Source organism: Daktulosphaira vitifoliae, unplaced genomic scaffold (genome assembly GCF_025091365.1).
Source record: "Daktulosphaira vitifoliae isolate Bord-2020 unplaced genomic scaffold, ASM2509136v1 Scaffold_3, whole genome shotgun sequence".
NCBI classification, from domain to species: Eukaryota; Metazoa; Arthropoda; class Insecta; order Hemiptera; family Phylloxeridae; genus Daktulosphaira; species Daktulosphaira vitifoliae.
This window is the reverse complement of record NW_026099574.1, coordinates 24,060,971-24,085,570: the sequence shown is the minus strand read 5'-3', so window position 1 is coordinate 24,085,570 and position 24,600 is coordinate 24,060,971. Positions and strand designations below refer to the sequence as shown.

Below are 24,600 nucleotides of genomic sequence, written 5' to 3'. Positions count from 1 at the left end.
TAATGGTAAGCTTACCATTATCATATTTGATTATTAAGTTATAATTTTTAAATAATATCCAACTTAATAACTGACTAATTCGTCATAATTTTTTCGTACATATTTAACCTCTCTCCACTCTTTTTGACTTAAAATTTATAAAAACTGTGTATTGCAATCGTATTGAATAAAGGACAACAGCTTCAATTATGTTAAATAAATAAATCATTGATTTTATAGCAAAGTTTTTGCAAATTTTTCTATTCATCATAATATATTTGAAGTTTTTTATTGTTGAGCACTGATTGTAATATGCACCATGAAATACTCACCTCTTTTATAGCAAATTTAGAGCTATTCAGTATGTTTAATTCAACATGATGCGTATTAAAAAAAATAGTGATAGTGCTTGTCTTATTGACAATAATTTACTACCGTTAATTTAGGGTGATGCATAACCATTCAAAAATAAAATATAAATTCAAACTCTAAAATATATATGATCTAAAAATGAAAATAAAAGTATGAGTACAATAACATGAAAAGTAGGTAATTTTAACGAATATTAGTAATGAGTTTTGATAAACATTTTGTCACGTCTTATAAGATATTTTTGTAATAAATTTATACAATTAGGCAGTTTGTTAAAATCTAAATTAAACAATGTAATTATGATAAATTACACAAATTACTACAAATTTCAAAACCTTCACTAACATTTATTTTATTTTGTAAGTTATTATTTAAAAAAAAAAAAAAATTATATTAGTATTTACTTCATAAATAATAAATTTATGTAAAAATTCTCTATAATACAATTTGTGTAAAATATTTTCTTGGATATTTTTTGTTCAGGCAATATTTTTGTGAATCTATTATTTAATGCACTATAATAATAAAAAAAACCCGAAAAACATTCAATTACTCAAAATTATTGATGTTTTAAACTTTAGGTCTTTAGTGAAACGAGTTTATCTTTTCCGATTCAACTGAATCTTTGCGTACCATAATTTTATAAGTATTCTAACTAATTTAGGTTGTTTAATTTCAAAACAGTCTAATTTTTTTAATTATCTCTATCCACTAATTGTATTCAATTTAATAAATAATTATTATTAGATATGTAATAGTAAAAATTTTAAATTGTTTTCTCGTATTTTTAATACATTAGAAAAATATTGTTTTTTTTTCATTTTTCTGTCACTAATGCAAATTTTATTTTATCAGAGATGAAGGTTAGATACATTCATTATTCATATTTTTGTTTTGAGTGTTTTTTTCTTTAGCCATAAAATAATATAACTCACATTCTATTGATCGATGTTGATACTATAATACGTATGTATTTAAGTAAACACAAGTGTTGCTAACAAAATATTCTAAGATATTACAATGTATATCGATTACTATAATATATAAATTAAATACACTATTTTCTTCCTAACGTGTAAGAATTTTTATTTTTGTTATAAATCGGGGTAATCAAAAACAAAATTTATTGAAAAATTGTGTATGAATGACAATTTTTTTGTTGGTAAGTTTAAATGCATTAACGGTAGTAGTAGGATAGATATTTTACCAGACAAATACTGCTATTTTTTTTAATTTATCTCCTTCAATTATGTTTACTGTATATGATAAAGATTTTTTTTAAGTTAAAAATAAATGTTGAACTCTAAATTAAAATCGTTTTTAGAAATAAATAGTAATAAATCATTATAAAAATTAAGAATATAAATACACTATTGTAGATCATTTCGTAATTTAAAAACGTGATAATAACAAAGAAAATAAATTTGATTAATTAAAAAATAGTGACTTACTAAATTATTTTTATTATTTTGTTAAAGCGAATACAGAATGAATAAATTGTTTTAGATTATTTTCGTGTAATAATGAAGAGTATCTTTTTTCTTAAAGTCCTCTATACTATATGTTTTTAATGTCAGGAAAAAATTGTGAGTACATTATATTGCACCGTTGGTAAAAAGGCAAACACAATTTGAAGTGGAAAAGCCAGGAAAACGTGTCCGTATACAAATAACAGATTACATTGTAAGTTACAGATATACTAAAATGTTCTCTATGCTCTAGACTGCTACAACTTAATACATAGTGAATGCGATTGTGTACTAGATGACAAAAAAAACTATTGTTTTTATTTGAATCCATTTTTGTTCCATTGTATAATTTATTTATTTAAGTAAAATTTAAGTCACAACTTAAATTGAATAACAATCATAAAAATGTTTTTTATATATATATATATAAAATATACATACACTATAACGGAAATATTTTTTTATAAATTCTATAAAGTGCCATTCGTTTTATTTTCAATTTGGCTAAATAAATTTAAAATTTATATTCTAAAATAACTAATTTCACGATTAAAATTATTTCCCTTTTTTTTTTAATATAACAACCATTGAATTAATTTTAATAAAGCAATAAAAATTTTAACAGATACAATCTTAATATGCTGTATTACATGTAAACTATCGTTGACGTGACTGGAAAACTATTTAAATTAAATAATTTTGAAGGAAATAATATTAATAAAAATTTGAAATTTTGTCAGCACAATTTTATTTTAAATATGAACATAATTATTCATTTTATTTAGTTAAGCTTAAATACTCTATCAACTTTTTAAAGATAATAAAACGCTTGAGAAAAGAATATTCTAACAAACTAATTTTTCTTTAATAGTAAATAAAACGTGCTTAAAATATTGTACTTTTAATAGATTTTTATTTAAAATAGCATGTTATTCTCAGAATTTTAAAAATAAAATTAAGATTTATACTTTCTTAAAAAGTTGCTATAAATTCTTTAAAAAATTTCTAAATTACATGTTTCGTACATTTAAGTTATTTTTATTCTTACATTGTATCGTAAATTCAATAAGAAATAATTTTTATCAATAAAATGTTTTAAAATTATTAATTGTTAAAATTTGAATAACTGTAAGTATGTGACTCTTGTGACAGATGATTATGCATAAGGTTAAAAAGTGTTACTTTTAAAATATAAAACACATGATATCCAACAAATATATAATATAATAAAAAAAATATGTTTCGGTAAATTAATTATAATACATTTTTAAATAGAATTATTTCATAAAAAATATAAGACATTTTTTTACATTATAAAAGTACTGGAACGTAAAAATCCATAAAAACGTTAAAAAAATAATCGTTCAATAAAAAAAAGAACAACTAAAAAAAGTTTAAATTTTATAAAAAAAAAAAATTGGTTACTTTGTTCAACATATATATATACAAAAAACAAGAATAAAAATTATTTAGTCATTTTGAAAATTCATTGTTCTTAGTAATGTATCGCAATTTATTTGCTCAAGTCATACAATTGAACGTGATTTTGTTTGCAGATTAAGACGTTTAGCAATTACGATTAATCAGTTATTTTTTATAACCCGTTTTTTCAGATAGTGAATACTTACCTTTGTCCGATCTCTTACTATGATTTTCCAATATATAACGAACGTCAACTGCCATAGAAGACGATGACTTTTGATTGTATCTGGTGAAACCAATTTTTTTTGACATACTATAGTCAATAGATTTTTCTTCTTCATTTGATTTATTTATGCTACTTGATCTGATAAAGTAGCGTGTTGATTGTGGTGTATGTCTACATGCTTCGGGCTCAGTATCGTCGTTTCCTGTAGTCTCTTTTTCTGCAGAACTCATATACCATTGACAAGAAGCAGCCCAACTTGCTCTGTCCAACGTATTTATATTTTCAGGTAAAAAATACTTATCTCCAACCGATTTGTTCGTTGCGAAATTTTTAAAGTTAACGTTATTTGCTATATGTGAAATCATCTTTTTATTATAAATTGCCGATTCAATTTTTTTTGATAATCTTGTTACAGCAAATGAAGTAGAATCTTCTTTTGTTTCACTCATATTGTTCGTTTCGAAAAAGTAGCAAACGTCATATGCCATAGAATTTCAGATTAAGAATAATCATCTTTAACCGTTTCAATCGCACCATCATATTCCAGTGAATTTGCCATAGAGTTTTCAGATACAAAATAATCATCTTCAACCGATTGATACGTACTGTTCCGTTTACGTTTATTATGAAACTGTACCGTTTCTTAATAAATAAAAAACCTAAATTTATGAGACAGTGTTGACTTTTGATTATGGCTCGCCCGACCGACTTTTCTTGGTATACTTTTGCCATGAGATAAAGCAGAATCTTCTTCGTCAAATTAACTCATACTGCATGTATTCATAATATAACGACCGACAAGAGATTCGTTTCCACGAGCTTAAAGTTTAGTACCGCCATTTTCTGTAATTACCATTTCTACGAATACCATTAATACAAAACCGCTAAACTCACTCTGTTCAACATATTTAAAATATAATTTGTATTTAGATAAATAATGATCCTCTTCATTCGGTTTATTCAAAATGTGATTTTCTAATAAATACAGAACATTTATTTTCGTTTCTATTTTTAATAAGAGATGAAGTTAATTTTAGACTGTTATTCGCTAAACCGATTATTATTATTATTATTATTATTAATTTTAGTGTTATTATATTTAAACAGCGGTGACGCAATTAAATTATTCACTCTATTACAGTGTATAAATATTTTATTACATTTTAGGAATCGCACTATAAAATTTTAAAAATTGATATTGGAATATCAATATCATTATATATATATATATAGATAGATTTTTAATAACTCTAAGGTATGTAAATTATTTGTTTATCAAAAAATAAATAAATGTTTGAACTTTTTAGTCAAGACAGAAATATGTCAAAATTTATTTTCTCATTTTTAGTATTAAACTTAGTTTTTGTATTATAATAAAAGTGGATAAGTCGTATGNAATTTATTTTCTCATTTTTAGTATTAAACTTAGTTTTTGTATTATAATAAAAGTGGATAAGTCGTATGATTTAAAAGACAATGGTTTCGTAATAATGAAAAATATTTAAATCTTATAATAAAAATTCTGGTTGAGTTGGTAAGCTAACGCCATAATGATTATGTATTTAAAAACTGCAACTTCCTAATTTTAAAAGCAAATACTAAAGTTTTTTTATATTTTGTCTTTATAATTGCAAATATGTCTTTTAAGCGGATCTATCGCCTCTAGTTATATTTTAAATCATCTTTGTGGTTGAATATATACCTATTTTTTGTACATTTTTAAGAATTTTACATTGTTCCGGAAAAAAGTTTTAAATTACTTTTAGAAGTATAAAATGTTTTTCTCGAAAATTTAGATTTGATGCTAACATTGCCAGTGTGGTAAGTACAATGTATACTATAGTGTTCATTGTCATACAATTTTTGTCATGTTATTGATAATATCTATAATACATAAATTTGCTAAAAAAATTATTGATTTAATTTTATTACACAAAAAATTCACAACACTATTATTTTTTTAAAAATTATTTTCTCTTCATTAAATAATGAATCTTAAGTTAATAATATTTTTATTAAAAATAACTACTTCACATTTGTTTAAAATGATCTCCGGTTTATTTAATTTATGTACTTATATGTTTTCTTACTAGGTTACGAATAATTGAAGTTCTTTGTTTGCATTATTACAGTAAATATTTAATATCTTAATAATGCTTTTGTTTGATAAAGCAATCAACGATTACGATATCTATAAGGCATAAATATTTTTCTAGAAATGGTGGACATTTAAACATAAAAAGTTAAACATGCATTCATAAGACTACATAAAAGCAAATTTTTATTTAGATTTTATATATTTATTAAATCGAGTAAAACTAGGAATTAATATGGAAATATATCATAATATTAAAAATACACATTTGCATTTTTTAAGTGAAGGTTTTTATTAGTTCTTAGAGTATCATATACTAAGGATAGATACATAAACATCAAACAAATGTGAATATCGTTATCCTTTTACTCAAATCTGTAATACATCATAGACTTAGGTGAAACCTTTTAAAATAATTCATTCAATCGGAAAAACTAAGTAAAAATATTTTAAAAAGTACACGTGTTATCAAACTCCACACACACAATATTGATAAAACGAAAAGAAAACATATTTTTGCTATTTTTTTTTTAAGGTCAACAATTTATTTTCAAACGTATTTTGTTGTGAAGTAAAAAAATATACACTTCACCGTATGATAGCATTGTACACGTATTATTCTATTATAGTGAACTTGTTTAGGTATCTTAGGTTTTGTTATTTGTTTATAGATAAAATGGATAAAAAATATTTTACAATCAAAGTTATATGAAATGTATACATAAAAAAAATATGTATTACATTCTCAATGTTTAGAATTACTTGTAATAATTTTAATTTTACAAATTAAATTTTGACATTTTTGTTGAAAATATAACTTATTTGTTTCCAATTTTAGTTTCTTTTACTTATCTTTACTGTTTTTAATGCCTTTTTCTGGTGTTAAGTTTGCCTTAATGTAAACAATGATTATTTAATTATTAATATACCATAATTAGCTCTTAAAATTGAATTGAAACTAAAATCAAATTGTAAAACTATTATGTGAATATATATATAACTTTCTTCCTCAAAAAATGCTATTTAAATTTTATTTTTTATTTTTGTAAATTCAACATCGTAAAATAATTACAACTTTCAGCTCCGATGCAAATCTAAGAAAGTATTACAAGATTGTGAACTTTAAATTTCCAAGTGGCAACACACATAACAAGCTTGTTAATTAACAAGCTTATTCAATAGAATGATCTAGTTAAGAAAATTACTGGCCGATTACTACTTTTAGACCAGTATTTTGTAAGATGTTCTCATTTCTATAACTAGGTGGGATGAAAAGTACGGTTGGTAAATGACTAGCGATAAAACAAGCAACACCCACTCTTCACCTTCATTCAATACTTTAAATTGTTAAAAACTACTGGAATAGTAGTCTAAAAGTAATTTTCTGAATTATATAATTATCTAATAAATAAGCTAGTTAATTATGCGTGTTAACATTTAAAAAATTTAAGTTGACACCCTTATAATGTACGAAAAATAACGATAAAAAATAATTTATGATTGATTAATTGATAGTAACATTCAACTAAAAGAAACCAATAAAATAATTATCAATATTATTCTATTTTTCGATTTAGTGTATAAGTTCAAAATAAATGTTCCCCATTCAACTTTCTCTTAAAAAAAAATGTTTAAAAAGATTTAAGTATTAGTTATAAACATTTTCAGAAAAAATTTTAGCATCTTTTAATGTCAATCCAATAAGTACGTATTGTATGTTATTGGGAAAGAAAAAAAAATCCTATCTACTAATGGCTTATGATTATTTACAGTTTCAATTGCATGACTGGAATAACAATTAAAATAATGAAGGTTAGAATAATTAAATAAAGAAAGTTACCTTACTTTTCTTTTTGATAAATCGATACTTACAATTTTGATACACTTTTATGATAGAGATTACGAATTATATAACTACTTTATATTTTTTTATAATTTGCCCGCAATAATTTTAATACTAAATTATTGAATATCAATTCTATACTAAATTTAATGATTATAATAAATATTTGTTCATGTAATATACTTATAAATTAGTATAAAACTTGTAATCAGGATATAATTAGGAAAATAGGAATTGATGTTGTATTTGAAAAAATCTAACAATTATAAATATCATTTATACTTGTCCCAACTATGTTCTGAACAAATTAAGTAAGTCTACAATGATTAACTTTATACTTTGCGTTCTCTTTGGAATTTTAAATAAACAGAGGATAATATTGACTTATGAATTAGGCTAAATTGACTTCTATGTATATTATATATCGTATTTACATATTAAAATGGTAAATGTTCATTTGCATTTTAAACGTTGAAAGTATATCTCTTTAGGTGCAATTCTCAACTACAATCCAGTTACTAGTTACTTATAAAGTAAACTGTGTAAACAACTTATTTTTCCTAACCAAAATAGTAAAATGATTCGTGAAGTAATGTTTAATTTAAAAATAAGGATAATTATAAATCATAACATATTTTAATTCAAATTGTTCAGATTCCCGAATCACAAAAAATTATTTAATAATATCAATAAAATAAATAAGGTTTACTATTAAGGAAAAACTTGGTATAAAAATAAATTTACCTACAACCTCTTTTTATTTAAACCTTTTCTTAGGTAATATTGTTGATAAGATCACAAAGTAAGTAAAACCTATCAGATTATAATACGATATCATAAATGGTTATGGTAAAAATGCTTTACAACCAACCTATATGTTATATGAACATTATTTTATCAGTTACCGGAATTGTAGTTTATGTATTTACTTGTATACTGTAACAAATTATTGATTATGATATAATCAATTTTTGTAAAATTATTAATATTACTGATTGCTTAACATTCATACATTGCTGATGTAATATTTTTCTTATTAATTATTCTATTGTTTATTGTTACTAATTTTAATCAATAATTAAATTATTATGTTACGAAAATCAAATTTATAGAATGGGTCTTATTTATGTGAAAAACTATTTCGTAAAAAAATGTGTATTTGTTTTTCTATTTAATAATATATTTTTATGTTAAGTAAATTATTAATTTAGAATACTGAGTAAAAGCCGATTTTCGAGTGAATCATACTATTGCCACCGACCTTAAAAAATATTAAACTTAACAGTCATAATTTTAATTTATCACATTCAATAGCATTGGAAAAATTTAATTTGTCAATTTTTGAAAGAAGTATATAATTAGGATGAAAATTTCCATCTATATAACAGAATAATTTAGAATATTCAATTAGAAACATTTTACTTAGTTTAAACTATTGAAATAGATTAGAGTTTTAATGAAACATTTGGTTGAGATGAACCAAAAAAATAAAAAGAATATTTTTGAAACATAAATTCAAACATTAAAAATCCTAGGACAGAAGCATAGTTTAAACATTTATAGATGATATCTCATTATTAATATTATTACAGTGATTTGAGGGCTTTTTATAATATAAAAAAAAAAAGGTTTATATTTTTTACAATAATAATTTGTAATTTAAATATTTCTGTTTTTTTAAATTTCTATCAAATATTATATGCCTAATTGTGTTTAATATTGTGGTAAACTTTAAAATCTTTCATTAGATTTCCAGAAAAACCATACCAAAAGAAAGCTTATTGTATTTAATATAATTTACTAAAATTTGATTAGAATCCGTGTTTTTAAAATTAGGATACATTAGTTTTATATGCAGAAATTTATTTATAGTTGCGTATATTTGAAATATTTTCATACATTTTTAAATTTGAGTGTTTTTTTTTTTAATTTTGGCGCTGGTTGGTTTAATTATTTTAAAATTGGGTTGTTTTAGCATAATAATCATGAAAATTGGTCCAATGAGATCCGAAAAATTTTATTGACAGATATGAAAAGAAAATATAAATCATTACAATATCTTCTCAGATTCGCATCGAAGCAAAAAGTATTAAATTTCAAAGAAAATTTGTAGTTACAGTTTATATTTTACCTTTCACAGCGCCAGTTGTAATATAATACATTAACTTAATATCAATGCAAAATCAATTATTTGAGTTTTACAACAAAAACGAATAGGATTTTCATATTCTACTAAGTAAATATTTATATATTAACGTTGACCTCAATATTCTTAATTTAAAATTTTCAATATCAACGAGTTTAAACAGTTTGTAACGCGATTTCTGATTATATGAGATTTGAAAACATAATCAAAACACACACAATCACAAAACCAATACCTTCTCAGTTTCGCATCGAAAATGATGATTTCTCGCAATTAAAATTGAATAGTATGGTTGATCAAGTTTGACTTCTAGAAAAAAATAAAGTATTGCAACTAATGTAGAAATATCAAAGAGATGTAATAGCAGTACAATGTTCTTTTTATATTTTTGTAAATATGTTATTAGACTATTTTTTTTTTATTAAATTTTATACTTACAATAATTTACATAATTGACTATAAGAAAAAATAAAAAACCAATAGGTTGTAACAATTTTTCAGCTACATAAAATAAAATATATATGTTTTTTAACTGACTTTCGAAATAAATGGAAACTAATATTTGAGAAGACCAAAGATTTATCAGGTGTTTTTTAAATCGTAGCAAAACGTTCTCTAGTTAAATCAATGCGTTGGAGCGGCCAGAAATTTAGTCGGCTCATTTTTGCTATGAAATACGGTACAAATGTGTTCAATAACATTCATTAATGCACTATACTTATAATTAACTAATTGGTATCGCACATAAAATCGTAATTTCTTTTTATTACAGAAATAGCTTGCGAACGCGCAAACACAGTGTGTGCAATGAACCGGATTTGTCACGGCGCAATTCCAATGCTATTTTTTCTGCACTACTGTTCCGCGAAGAAAGCAGAGCTATGAAAACGTCCATGATGGTGTTGGCCACTTATCTGTTCAGCTGGACGCCACTGTTTTTAAGCGTTTCCGTTGTCCGAGTACCGGACGAACTAGTGCAAACGTGTGCGTTGTCCGCAGCTACCCTCAACCCGTTGGTGTACGTGTTTCGCAACGACGTGTTCCGCAAGGAGATCCTTCGAATGATTTGTAGCCGCAAAAAATTACGTGCTTCCGCAGCCGCCAAGATGGGCAAGTACCATCAGCAAACTCGATTGGTGGCCAATCAAACGGACAGTGTATCTGTTCATAGCTTTCACATGACGTCTATCGACTGCCAACATTCGTTCGATTCTGTAACACCACCGGCAGCAGCCGATTTCATCGCTACTTACAATCCGGTAAGTACCTTGTGGATAACACAAGTACATGTTGTGTAATATTGTGATCGATCAAAGTGGCGCAATTTTTGAGTTTTTGATTTTAAAATGAATACATGTGTTAATTTTAAAAGCTACTTATAACGACGTACTTGTCAAAATTCTGAGAAAAATACTTCTCTGTTCATTGCGCCATAACTGCAAAGAAAACATACTAACGTCCATTACACTCCTGCGACGTAAAGAATAATAATGATAATGAAAATAAAAGAATTCTGTAATTTTTAATAGTTAAAAAATAATTGAAATAGCTACGCGTTACTAAATTGCAATATCATGTCTAGTCTACGAGTACAACGAAGAAAAATTATTTTCCATAGAAATGAATCAACAGACATACTTAGGAAATAATATTGATTAAAATAGTGGCAGCAAATGTTTTAGTACATTTTTTCTGATTTGGATTAAAAAATAAAGTTCAACCAATTAAATATAAAAAGTTTTGTGTATTCATTTCATTCATTATTCGTGCTGAAATAACTTGTTAGTTTCAGAACTGTATTAATTTCATACGATTTTACATTATGCAAGTTTTGTAAAACAAATTATGTGAATGTATCAACTTTTGAATGTAAATTAAATGTATATTCAAAAGATATTGTGTCATCGATCGTACTTTTGAACTGATATGGGTTCCTACTTGTTTGTAAAACAATGAAAATTACCGATTGTCAACTACCATAAATATTAAAACACAACAGTAAAAATAAAACAAGACGACTACACCAAAATGTAATTTCATTTCATATAGGCAAATCACGTGTTTTTATAGTATTGTAAATATTCCTTAAGTTGGCTTTTCATATTTTTTATACAAGTCGTATATTATAAAATTACCTTACTTATGTTTATTATTTAAATGTGTAAGAGTTATCATTAAAATGGGCAGTTAAAAAATACATGTGTTTCTTAAAAAAAGTAAAGTTAATATTAATTTGACAGAGTGTCAGCGGTAGGTGGAAAAAGTCTCGTAGTCATGACCATAATGCACACATTAATCTACTAAAATATAGCTATTTCAAGGAAATTTGAATAAAAAATATATAAAACAGTAAAATAACTACTCTCTCTCTCTCTGTGTGCACAGTAGTCCAAAACACAATTTTAGCTGAAAAAAAATCAATTTTAATTAAGTTCAAATAAACGCAAAAACTTTTTTATATAGCCTATACTACCCAAAAATAATAAAATATATATTTTTTTTATAATTGTATGAATTTTAAAGCTAGACACATACAAAACGAAGGTATAATATTATCACATTACGGACATTTTTTAGAACATTTTTCAAAATAAACGTACTGTAACGAATATATATAAATATATAGAAGTAGTTTTTTTCACCTTATAAAACAATACATTATTAATTATTTACGTATTTTTTAAAAACATATTTTTTCAAAAACAATTGTAGACATTTGACAGTTATTTTTCATTACATAATAGTAAAATAGAAACATTTTATAGTACTCTTTTTTTTTTCTTTTTTTTTTTTTATCGACTTTTACAACGACCTTCAACACATATATAATACGTAAAAGATTACCTAAAATTGATAAAACGCCGTTATGATTCTCCCTAAGAAAATAAATATGTTGAAAAAATAATGTCAAATTTGAATTCTGCGACCTCAAACGCATATTAGTTTTCCTACTGAGTTGTAGAAATTCTGATCCATATTAATTTTGTCCAGCTAAAATAAAAATGTTTCAATGATTCGTCGTTGTCTCGATCAATGCCGACACATTTAAAATAATTAATTTTATAGTATTTTATAGGCTGATTCGTTAAATGAATGTCGGAGAGTGCCAAAATAATATATTGATCGTGTTACTGTGAAGTTTAAAAGTAATCTATACAGCTCGATTAACTTACGATTGAACACATAGAACTATTTTTGTAGAAAAAATGAATCGAACGCAATTTTATTCATTGCTGTTTTAATATAAATTGTATTTATCGTATCGACGATAATGTATTCTTCACTTTTTTATTCATAAGTTATTATCTGGAAACTCTATACTATACAACACACACAGTAATGGCTCTAACTTCCAGAGGTTTCTCGCTGGCCCTACACCAATTTCCTCGGGTACGGTTGTAAAACACACCGGAACGAACAAACCACTAGAGTTTAATCTGCAAAAACATGTATTATGCAACGGCCAACGTGCCATAGGAATGCATTGTGACGGCAAACTAGCTATGATGTTGTTATTACTCGTATTGAACACGTGCCGTTAAAAGTCGAGATTCGGTCGAATTCCCTGCGGAAACGCTCCACGAACCTCATAAGATCAATTTAATTCGAGTAGCTATACTTCAACCATATTTGGTCCTGAGATAACATAAACAGACAAGGTATCATAACATAACAGAGTCTTTTAGGAAGCGTAGAAACTTCCAAAGATATAAACAAACCGTCTTAAGTAAACGTAAACAGATAGTAAAAAAAAAACACTCGGCGGTTTTATTTTCCCAAAACATTTGATCGATTGGTGTTTAAAACTAATATTTAACCGTTTTATTTGTTTACTTTGCAATTTAGATGAATGGATCGGAACGGTGCAATCGTTACGAGAGTGTCACTTTCCGTCTGGCCCAGAGACGGTGTCAATACTGCAGCAGACAGAGTTCTGATTCTTCTTTAAGCAGTAATTATCCATTATTAATGGGAAAAAATAAACCTTCCAGCGAACCCAACACGCCTAAACACAACAACAACGACAACCGTATCGTAATGTTTAAGGTACCGTATAGAACAAATGAAATATTTAATTGAAAAACGACGTTTGCTACCGAGTCAAAATTACTCGTTGAATTATTTTTCAACGGTATTCTCTAGTTTGAAATCTCCACGGTCGGTTAATATGATTATGTATTTAGTATTTACAATAAGTTTATTTGTTCTACAAACAGCCGAAATAAAATTAAAAAACCGTCGGTTTATTTTTATTTTGTTATTGTTCAGATAAATTTAAGTATTTATTTAGTATAATCATAAACAAATGTAAGCTTTTTAACGGAGATATAATAAATTTTAATTAATTCTAAAGAAAAGTAATAAACATATTTAAAAATTCACAATTATTCAATTGTGAATTTCATTATAAACATTAAATTTAAACACATCTCTTGATATGGAAAAAAATCAACATAATTCACCGTATTATTTGCTAAAATTATAACCCGTGGAAAATAAGATACTATAATTTGTGGTACAAATAGGAACATGAAATAATTTTAGCTCTTTTCAATTCAATTGCCTAATATAAAATCCAACCATTGAAAGTAACTTGGAACTATTTACATAACCATCAAGTAAATCATATAAAAATAACATATCACTAACTATTCTTCTTAAGTCGCAAAAAGTATACCTTGTTGTTGAGTAGCATTTAAATAATATGAATCACTAGTTAGACTCATATTTAATTTAAATAAATATTTGTATTGTACATTTTTTATTATGTTTATTAAAACAGAATAATAAGAGGATTAATTTAACAATCCAAACTCAAGCTTTGTCCTAATAAGAAAAGAATATAACAATTTCAATGTATTTATATTTTTAAATTCTTTAATATTTCTATTGAGAAACCCTGACATCTTAGATATGACACAGAGATGAAAATAGTAATTAAAACTTGAAGATATTTAATTACTAATAGCTTAACAAATATTATTTCTCTTAAAGTCGTTCTTATGAGTTAAGAAATCTATTAAAAACTTTTTAAAAGACTCACTAAGCATAAGATATATTTTTCCAAAAATTATATTAATAATTGAATTTGTTTGTAAAAAATTAATTATTTGATTCAATTCAACTCTACAGTTTCACATATTTTTAAAATTCTTCTACCTCTAAAGTTAAAAAAACAAAATGTATTTTTATCGAATTAAACCTAATTTTTTGAACTTTATAAATGTACAGATTATTATTTTTAATTGGTTCCATGATATCATTTTCATTTGATAAAGCTTTACTTTTGTATTATTTTGAATTTTATGATAAATTATTCTACTTCTAAATCAATTAATAAATAAGTAAATGTATTTAAGTTTGACAAATTCATTGACTTTAGTACAAGTTCTAAGGACAAACTAAAAACGACTATAATGATTACAGCTAACAATAATTACGATAAGTACATTTTCTTAATACTGAACAGTAGCTTAATTTACATTTATCATAATAAAACAAAGTTTTTATACGCTATAAAGATCAATAAAAATAAATAAATTATTATTTATGGGTTAAGATGAGATAAATGTTATAGTGTATTAATTCTACCCCTATTAATATACACGCAGTAATGGTTTATTTTTTTCAATAATCTGAATTATAAACAGACTATAATTCATAATATTTATTTGACACATATGGGCAATGGTGTATCTCCTAGTTTAAACAATGAAATAACAACAAAAATTCCAAACTTATATATAGGGTATAACAATTTTTTAGATAAAAAAACGATAGCACAGTGTGAACATGGAACAAGTATAGATGATATCTGACAGTGATTAAGATTACTATCATAAGAAACGATTCTATGCTAATCTGTAGATAGTGTTTAATTTTAAAAAATTGATGGATTATTGAAAAAACAAAATGAACTCTTGTTTCCTTATTTATAACCTATTTACAAGTTTTATGATTTATAAGTGTAATATAAAAATAAATATTTACTATAGCAATTAATTATAATATGAAACCGATTTTTAATAATTTGGTATAGTAATTTTAATATAATATAAAGAATTATTTAAAAACCAAGAGTTGCATAGAAATGTACGCTAAGATTTCTATTTGAATAATTTATAACAATAAAACATTTTTAACGATATTTTGAGTTTTCCTCATTAGTTTACACTGTTAACAGTAATTATATTATATTAAGTTTCTGATCACATATCAATCCAAAACAGAATATTTTATTTCTCATAAATTTTTCTACTTAATGATATAAATTCTAACCTTGCAAGTTGATCTAAAATTATATTTAAAAGTTCAACATTTTGAAATTATAAATTTTCATAAAAATCAACTTTAAAGAATCAAAAAAATAAGTTAATATTGTTATTTTTAATTAAAATTTTGCACGGATTATTATTTTTAACATTTTAAAATATATAATATTTTAGTTTACTGTAGAATTTACGTTTATAAAAACGAATTTTATATTCCCATTAAATTGGAGATATTTATGTTAAAAGTTTTTTTGAAGTGGCTATTTTTTGCAGTAGCGTAACTTTGAGATACACTTCTGAATTTCTAAAATAACATTTTTTTTTCCAATATTTGGTGTTGATAATATAACATGATTAAAATCGTGTTCTTTTGACGTAATGGTCATTAAAATTGGTCAAGCGAGATCTAAGCAAAATTAATGTCAAACATAAAAAAAAAAACTATATAGTAAAATATTTTAATATGAATAAGAAATTTACATGAATCAAGAAATGATAATTTAAACTAGTTCAAAAATTCAAGCTTTTCTTAACTTTGAGGAGGTAAATTAATCAAAATAAGTATAAATTTATATTTAATGTAAGTTAGATTCATGTAAATTTTATAAAAATTGGTGGACTCATTACTATGGCAAGTTCGTTTAAGGTATTTTAAAATAAACAAAAATTCTAAAATAAAATTTGAAAACACAAAAATACCATATTTTTTAACTATGGCAACCATTTTCATATAAAAAATAGGTCGTCGGAACAAAATTTTTTTTAAATTTATAGTATGTAATATAAGCTTTAATATAACGTAAATGTGTAATGGATGCAGTATTTCCTAACATTTTCAAAAATTAAGATGAGTTTTGTAAAAAGTTGCTATAATGAATCTTCCCCTATTGGCAGGTAAATGGTCAGATTTTCAAAAAAAATTATCAAATAAAAGGGAAATACCTAAAATTTTAATGTAAAAAAAATCATTTTAATTCCTTCATTTTTCAATAAGTTATGACAATTAAAAAAAAGGTAAAAAAATGTCGAATTTAATGATTTTAAAAGTCGTAATTTTTTGGGGGATTTTTCGCTATTTACGAGGAACGAAGGAAAAATATTTTTCATTTTTGAGGATAATGTCTTCAACTAGATACGACTTGTGATCTTTTGATGCATCGTTGAGAAAAATCGTTCCATTGAGAGCTGAGAAAAAATAGTGACGGACACAAAAAATAAGTAGACACATCATGGTAAAATTAATACCGTCCCAGTTTTGCATCGCAGTTAAAAGATACCTTTTCCTCTGTTTGACAATGAATTAACATTTGTATGATACTTAATAGTACAAGCTCAGAATAATTTTTTCTAAATAGAAAGAAACTATTTCTAAAGATATTTCAAATTTTATTACATAACATTATAATAGATTTTTGTTGAATAATTTACTATTATTAATGAAAACAGCATATTGCTCTAATTTTTGTTTACATAAGCATAGATAATGTCTTTAACTAGAAACGATTTGTGATCTTTTGACGTATCGTTGAAAAAAATCGTCCAGTGAGAGCTGAGAAAAAGTGACTGACACAAAAGAAAATAATAATAAAAACATCCTGGTAAAATTAACACTTGCTCACTTTCGCTTCGAAGCTCAAAAATTTCATAGAGTGTTATAAAAATATAGGTTTTGATTTTTAAGATATTTTTCTGTGTTATTTTGGCAGCAAGGGCTAGAAAAAATAATTTAACTAATAATTACTAAATTAATATGTCATAATTTTTAATTAAAAAAAAAAAATTTGATTATTCTGCAATCATTATATAACTTATGACTATTAAAAACATAAATTAAGGCCTATATGAAATAATTGTGCTTAATTCATTTGTTACGAAAAATAAGGCCAATGATTTTTTTTTGCTTACGAACTAAATTACCATGAAACTAGAGTTTTCCCAATAGTCCTATATAGTAATGCAAAATTATGGCAAAACAACGTTAACGGAGCCTTAGAGAATACAAAAAAATGTTCACTAGCATAAGTCAGACTAAATTATACTTTTTCAACACAAATTAAGCTTCAAAAGTAGTACCTTTAGTGGCCAGGTACTACCTGCGAAATTTGAAAAATTTAAGCATTTAACTTGCGTTCAATTTATATACAACTAAAATAAAATAAAATAAAAAATGAGCATGGGTGCTTACATTTCTTTTTGAAAACCATTTTATATAACTTATTAATTTTTTTGAGGTGGGTGAGTAAGGGACATTTCATGTCCAAATAATCTAAACATGCCTATGTTATAAAATTTTAATGCAATTAGTACAAATCATCTAGTCTTTATATAGTCGCAATATTACCTAAGCGTATTTCAATGAACCAAACAAAAATGGTCAAACTGAATTACAAATATTGTTTATTTCATCAAAAAAATGATTAAAATCGTGTGTATTTAAAATTAAGTTTATATTTATAACAATTAAACAATTTATTAATGATATCACGTTTACAAATCTCTTTTTATCAGAAATCGCGTTACAAGCCAATTAAACTCATTGGTACTGAAAATTTTAAATTAAGAATATTGAGGTCAACGTTCATACATAAATATTTACTTAGTAAAATATGAAAATCCTGTTCGTTTTTGTTGTAAAACTCAAGTGATTGATTTTGCAATGATATTAAGTTAATATATTATATTACAACTGGCGCCGTGAAAGGTAAAATATAAACTTTAACTATAAATTTTCTTTTGAAATTGAATACTTTTAACTTCGATGCGAACCTGAGAAGGTATTGTAATGATTTATGTTTTTTTATGTCTGTCCATAAAATTTCTTAAATCTCACTGGACCGATTTTCATGATTAATATGCTAAAAGAACCCAATTTTAAAATAGTTAAATCTGCCAGCTCCAAAAATTAAAAAAAAAACCCTCAATTTTTAGAAATTTAAGAAAATATTTCAAATTTAAAAATGCTGTTAAGAAAAAATATGTTCTGCATATAAAACTAATGTAATCTAATTTTAAAAACACCGATTATAATGAAATTTTAGTAAAATATACTGGATACTGTAAACTTTTTTATATTTGAAAAATTTATGAGAACCTAAGTACAAAAAGAATTTTAACAAAATCGCACAATTTTTTTTCCACTCAATTTTCTGTCTACATTTTACATCTTCTTACATCTATCAAATTAAAGCTTTTAAAGTTTATTTAAATATTAAAAATATATAAATAATTTATTTTTTGAGTAAAGTTTAAAAAAAACATAGAAATTTTTAAATTACAAATAAAACATTTTTGTGAAATTTAACAGACAGCGCTAAAATCACTTTAGTAATGTTAATAATTATGAAACATCGCCTATACTTGTTCAAACTATGCAACGACATCACTGTGCTAATGTTATTAATTAAAACTAAATCTACATAATTTTTAACTTTGACAAAGCAATGTGCATTTCATACGATGTTTATGCTAACATAAAAGTAATTTTTTTAAGCTATTATTAAAAACGTACAAAAATTTTGTTAGTGATATTGATTTTAAAAAGTTTAAAGTTAAATGTTTCTCCTTTAACTTTAAAAATTGTACACTCTTGATAACACAATAGAACAACAATAAATTATATTTAGTTACTAAGATTCAATCTATTCAATTCCATTGAAATGTTGTTTCTTTGAACACTTTTCATTAGATGAAGCAAAGTAGTATTTATTGAAAATTAATGAGAGGATTACTTGTGCAAGTGCTTAGTAAAATGAACAACATAATAAATATATGTGTTTTGAAGTTTCCTGACTTATAGATATTTCAAAAATAATTTTGTAGTAATGAATATTATTATAATTTTTATAATAATTTTACAACTTAGTAAATGAATTCATTATAATGATTTATCAATTACAATAAAATAATGGAGTAAGTTTAATTCAATAATAATTATTATTATCGTTATAAAATAATTGAATTATTCGATTATTTTAGATTCATAACAAACACGAAAGTTAAATTTTATGAAAGAAAAATCAAATGAACGGCTGGATAAAGGGTTTGGCGGCCTATAAACTGTAATACATTTTTAAGGGGGCATAGCCCTTTATAATATTAACCCCTAAAATATTGGAGTTGATACTGTGTTCAGATTAAAATAGTTAATAAATAAAAGAATGTTGACTTATTTAAGTGGTAATTTATTTTGTCTATAAATATTTTAAATATTTTTTGTGGCTATGATAAAAATTGTAATGTCACATTTAATATTAACATGAATTATACATTTTTATTTTGTAGGTTGCCGAAGTGGAGATTAAAAGACACAAATTACAAAGAATGTTAGCTATAGATAATGAAATCCCATCAACCAGGGTGTAGATACTAACGTTATATGTATTAAAAAATCGTCAATATTGGCGGAATTTTAATTTTATAAAAAATTTGTAATCAGCTTGGAAAAAAATTTAAGTATTCTTAGCATTTAGTTTATGAAAATTATATTTTTATTGTTCGAGAAAAGATATTTTCCCAATTATTTATATTAATTAATTAGTAGTCGTAAAAGTATTATGTAACCTAAAAATGAATTAATTTTTTAACGGCAAAAAAATTAAATGGAATATGTTTTAGTGTATTTATTTGAATACTACTTATGTTAACATTTAAAAGTATAAAAATAGTTTATTATTGTATTATTTCTTTAAAATTTACATCATTGTAAGTGACATAGCTGATTGGTATTTGAAGATTTGAAAATAATAAGACCTAACGTGCATAATTTTATCTATTTACTCTATAGTATCGTAAGCCGATAAATGCTTGACTTATATCAAATTTATTAGTAATATACATAACCAATTCAATCAGAGCGATTGGTTGGGTTTCTCAGAAAAAATTTTAAATATATTTTTCCTTTTATGTTTTTAAATTTTTATAATTTGTATATTTCTTACATTAACTGTATAAAATGTATACGTAAAATTTATAAAATTATCACAAATAATTTGTAATAGCCTTTATTAGATATTTAGGGTATTATCTTATGTATTATTGTATATAATATACAGAGGAGTAAGAAAACCGGTAAACTGTTCTCATTGTTCGTAACATTTAACATGTTCCTTACTTTATGAATACTCAGTATATCAGTAAAATGTTGTATTTCTTAACAATATTTGAAAATATTTTACTAGTACTATAGGTTAATACGTTTAAAACAATAATAGATATTTAACTACCCCAAGTTGGCCCATTTGTTGGTATATAGTGTTCAAAAAGTAAAGAAACATTTAATTGTAACAACAAGAATAATGGAACCCCTTTTCTTTACTTATTGAGCACTTGTGTACAATATTTCCTCAGAATAATTTTTTTAAAAATTTTTCTGACCTTTGAAAAAGTTTTATTTTTTCAGTTTTAATTCACATTATTTATATTCAGTTATTCACAAAAATGTGACTGTCAAAACTTAATTTAAAAATGTTATCAAATTTACTAACTCAATTAAATGGAGTATTGATTTGAATATTTGATTCAATAGTTTAATTCGAATTCAAAAATTTTAATTCCATACATCTTTTAATATTATGAATAAGCATGTGAAATATAGATACATATGGCACTTGGGTATAAAAAGACCTATCTATAAAAACAAATAAAAAATCATTAAGCCCTTAAAAACAAAGAAATAATATTAAGTTATGTAATAATTAATTATAATAAAAAGACATGAATATAAATAATTTTTTTTCTAAACTTAACTAAATCTTGTATTTAATTATTAATCATTCATGATTGTATAAATATAAAATTAGAGTTATGTTACTAATATGTTTAAGAATACTTAACTATAATTTACATTGGTGCGTTAAATAAATTTAAAGAAATTATATTTTGCAATAGTAGATAATTCTTATAATTATAATTTGTAGGATTTCATTTAAAGAATTTCCTAATAGAACTATAAAATTAAAAATGCATGTTACCATTGTTAAATAATATTTTACTTAGTTATAATTTTTTAATTTGTTTTACAAACAAATGACATGTAAAATGATATCTATTAACTTATTGGGAGATTTAAATAAACTACCAATGAGCTAACTTGCGTTACATTAAAAAAAAATTCTGAAAAACCAATTTTATAATATTTATCATTTAAATAATTGTATGCCTATGTTTAGATATTATTTTGAAATACAAAAAAAAACAATGTTACCATCATAAGAAAAATATTTTTATTATGATTAATGATTGTAAATATTTAATATAAAAAATGTTTACCATTTTTATTTCAATAGTATTTTTGTTTATTTTCATAGAAGAGTATGTATTTATATGTTAAATAAACTTCTTTGTTTTTATAAATTAGAATTTCTAATTTAACTTGCATTTGATCACTGATCAGATATAGAATGTCTTTTAAGGTAGAGTAAGTTAGATTTGATTAGTATTATAATCTAATTTTGAAATTCAACTCTCTTTGTTAAGGTTTTAAAAGAATATTTTTAAATAAAATGTTGTGTATCATACAATATACAGTATGATCACAGACAAATTAAATGTGCTATACTTAAAATAAATTGATAAACTTAATTTATATCTAAAACAATAATTGTATAACAAGTTTACTTCTATTTCAATCTAATATTACCATTACTTTTAAAAAATTACATTTACTAATTGACAAACAATAGTAGAGAAAAAATTAATTAAACTATCAATTCAACCTATTCTATGAAATTATTAATATTAAATGAGATTTTTCTATGCTTATGTAAACAAAAATTAGAGCATATTGCTGTTTTCATTAATAATAGTAAATTATTCAACAAAAATCTATTATAATGTTATGTAATAATTCAAATTTTATTACATATCTTTAGAAATAGTTTCTTTCTATTTAGAAAAAATTATTCTGAGCTTGTACTATTAAGTATCATACAAATGTTAATTCATTGTCAAACAGAGGAAAAGGTATCTTTTAACTGCGATGCAAAACTGGGACGGTATTAATTTTACCATGATGTGTCTACTTATTTTTTGTGTCCGTCACTATTTTTTCTCAGCTCTCAATGGAACGATTTTTCTCAACGATGCATCAAAAGATCACAAGTCGTATCTAGTTGAAGACATTATCCTCAAAAATGAAAAATATTTTTCCTTCGTTCCTCGTAAATAGCGAAAAATCCCCCAAAAAATTACGACTTTTAAAATCATTAAATTCGACATTTTTTTACCTTTTTTTTAATTGTCATAACTTATTGAAAAATGAAGGAATTAAAATGATTTTTTTTACATTAAAATTTTAGGTATTTCCCTTTTATTTGATAATTTTTTTTGAAAATCTGACCATTTACCTGCCAATAGGGGAAGATTCATTATAGCAACTTTTTACAAAACTCATCTTAATTTTTGAAAATGTTAGGAAATACTGCATCCATTACACATTTACGTTATATTAAAGCTTATATTACGTACTATAAATTAAAAAAAAAATTTGTTCCGACGTCCTATTTTTTATATGAAAATGGTTGCCATAGTTAAAAAAACGGTAGTACAGTGGGGTCGAGGCACAGTGTAGATAAGGCATAGATGGGACAACTATATAGATGATATTTGACAGTGATTAAAATCACTATCATAAGAAACGCTTCGATGCAAATCTGTAGATAGTGTTTCATTTAGAGATTATTCCAAAAACAACATCAACTCTTATTTCTTTGATTATATCCTAATTAGTAATTCATTGATTTTGAAATATAATATATGAATAAATACTAATTATAATTATTAAATTTAGTATGAAAATAAAATAGTATTTACATATAAAATAAGTTGAAAAAGTTATTTTTTGTAAAAAAGTTACTATTTTAAATTCCCCCAGTGAGNCCCCCTATATAAGGGGAAATTGTCCAATTTTAATAAAAAGTATGTCAAATGAAAGATGTACTTATAATGTATTTAGAAAAAAAAATTTCCCCCAATAAGCAGGTTAAGTGATAGATTTTCAAAAAAATGATATTAAATGAAAGGGAAATATCTAAAGTTTTAGTATAAAAAAAAATTATGTAGATTTGTTAATTTTTAAAAAAGTTATGGAAATTTTAAGAAAAAAAAAATTGAAAAAATTTCGAAAATTAGCGATTTTTAAATTTGTAATTTTTTTGGATATTTCCCCCATTTGCGGGGAACGAGGGAATTTTTTTCAATTTTTAAGGGTAATGTCTTCAACTAAATACGATTTGTGATCTTTTGACGTATCGTTGAAAGAAATCCGTTCGGTGAGAGCTGAGAAAAAGTGGTAACAGACACAAAAAAAAAAAAAAAAAGAAAAAAAAAAAAAAAAAAAAAAAAAAAAACACGTAGTAAAATTAATACCTTTTGCGCTTCGCATGGAAGCTAAAAAATTTAATTAGTCTAATTTCTCATGTCTTATGAACTTTATTCAATGTCAATTAAATTATATAATATTCATGAAAGTCAATATATTCTCCTAATAAGATATTTTAAAATAAAATAAAATACAAAACCTAGAATTTTAATAGAAAAATAGCATATTTTTAAATACGGTAGCCATTTGCGCATAGAAGATTTCCCTCATTTGCGGGGAACGAGAGAAAATTTTTCAATTATTAAGGGTAATGAAATTTTATAAAGTTAGAAATTTTATAAAAAGACACGTATTCTAGGTGCATTATCTCTGTTGGGGGACCTAATTTCAAACATTTTAGCTTCGATGCGAAGCGGAGAAGGTATTAATTTTACTATGATGTGTTTTTTTTTTTTTTTT

At 24.1% G+C, this 24,600-nt stretch overlaps 1 protein-coding gene and 1 long non-coding RNA gene across 6 annotated transcripts in view; both read left to right on the top strand.

Moving 5' to 3' along the window:
- LOC126901338 (melanocortin receptor 5-like) overlaps positions 1 to 24,600 on the top strand; it is a 95,847-nt gene that overhangs the window by 59,883 nt on the left and 11,364 nt on the right. For 2 of the 5 annotated variants that reach the window (XM_050677737.1, XM_050677738.1), the window contains exons 6-8: positions 10,325 to 10,811; positions 13,399 to 13,599; positions 20,106 to 22,011. In XM_050677737.1, coding sequence (XP_050533694.1) covers positions 10,325 to 10,811; positions 13,399 to 13,599; positions 20,106 to 20,186 — 769 coding nt within the window. In that variant the 3' untranslated portion in view covers positions 20,187 to 22,011. Of the gene's footprint in view, positions 1 to 10,324; positions 10,812 to 13,398; positions 13,600 to 19,509; positions 19,628 to 19,799; positions 20,001 to 20,105; positions 22,012 to 24,600 lie in introns of those variants that run through there. The other 3 variants (XR_007703028.1, XM_050677739.1, XR_007703027.1) reach the window with 3 other exon arrangements.
- On the top strand, positions 1,435 to 7,480 carry LOC126901352 (uncharacterized). Its single transcript, XR_007703029.1, has 6 exons — positions 1,435 to 1,513; positions 1,858 to 2,034; positions 5,265 to 5,289; positions 5,562 to 5,599; positions 6,645 to 6,939; positions 7,232 to 7,480. It is a non-coding gene; the product is annotated as an uncharacterized LOC126901352 (long non-coding RNA).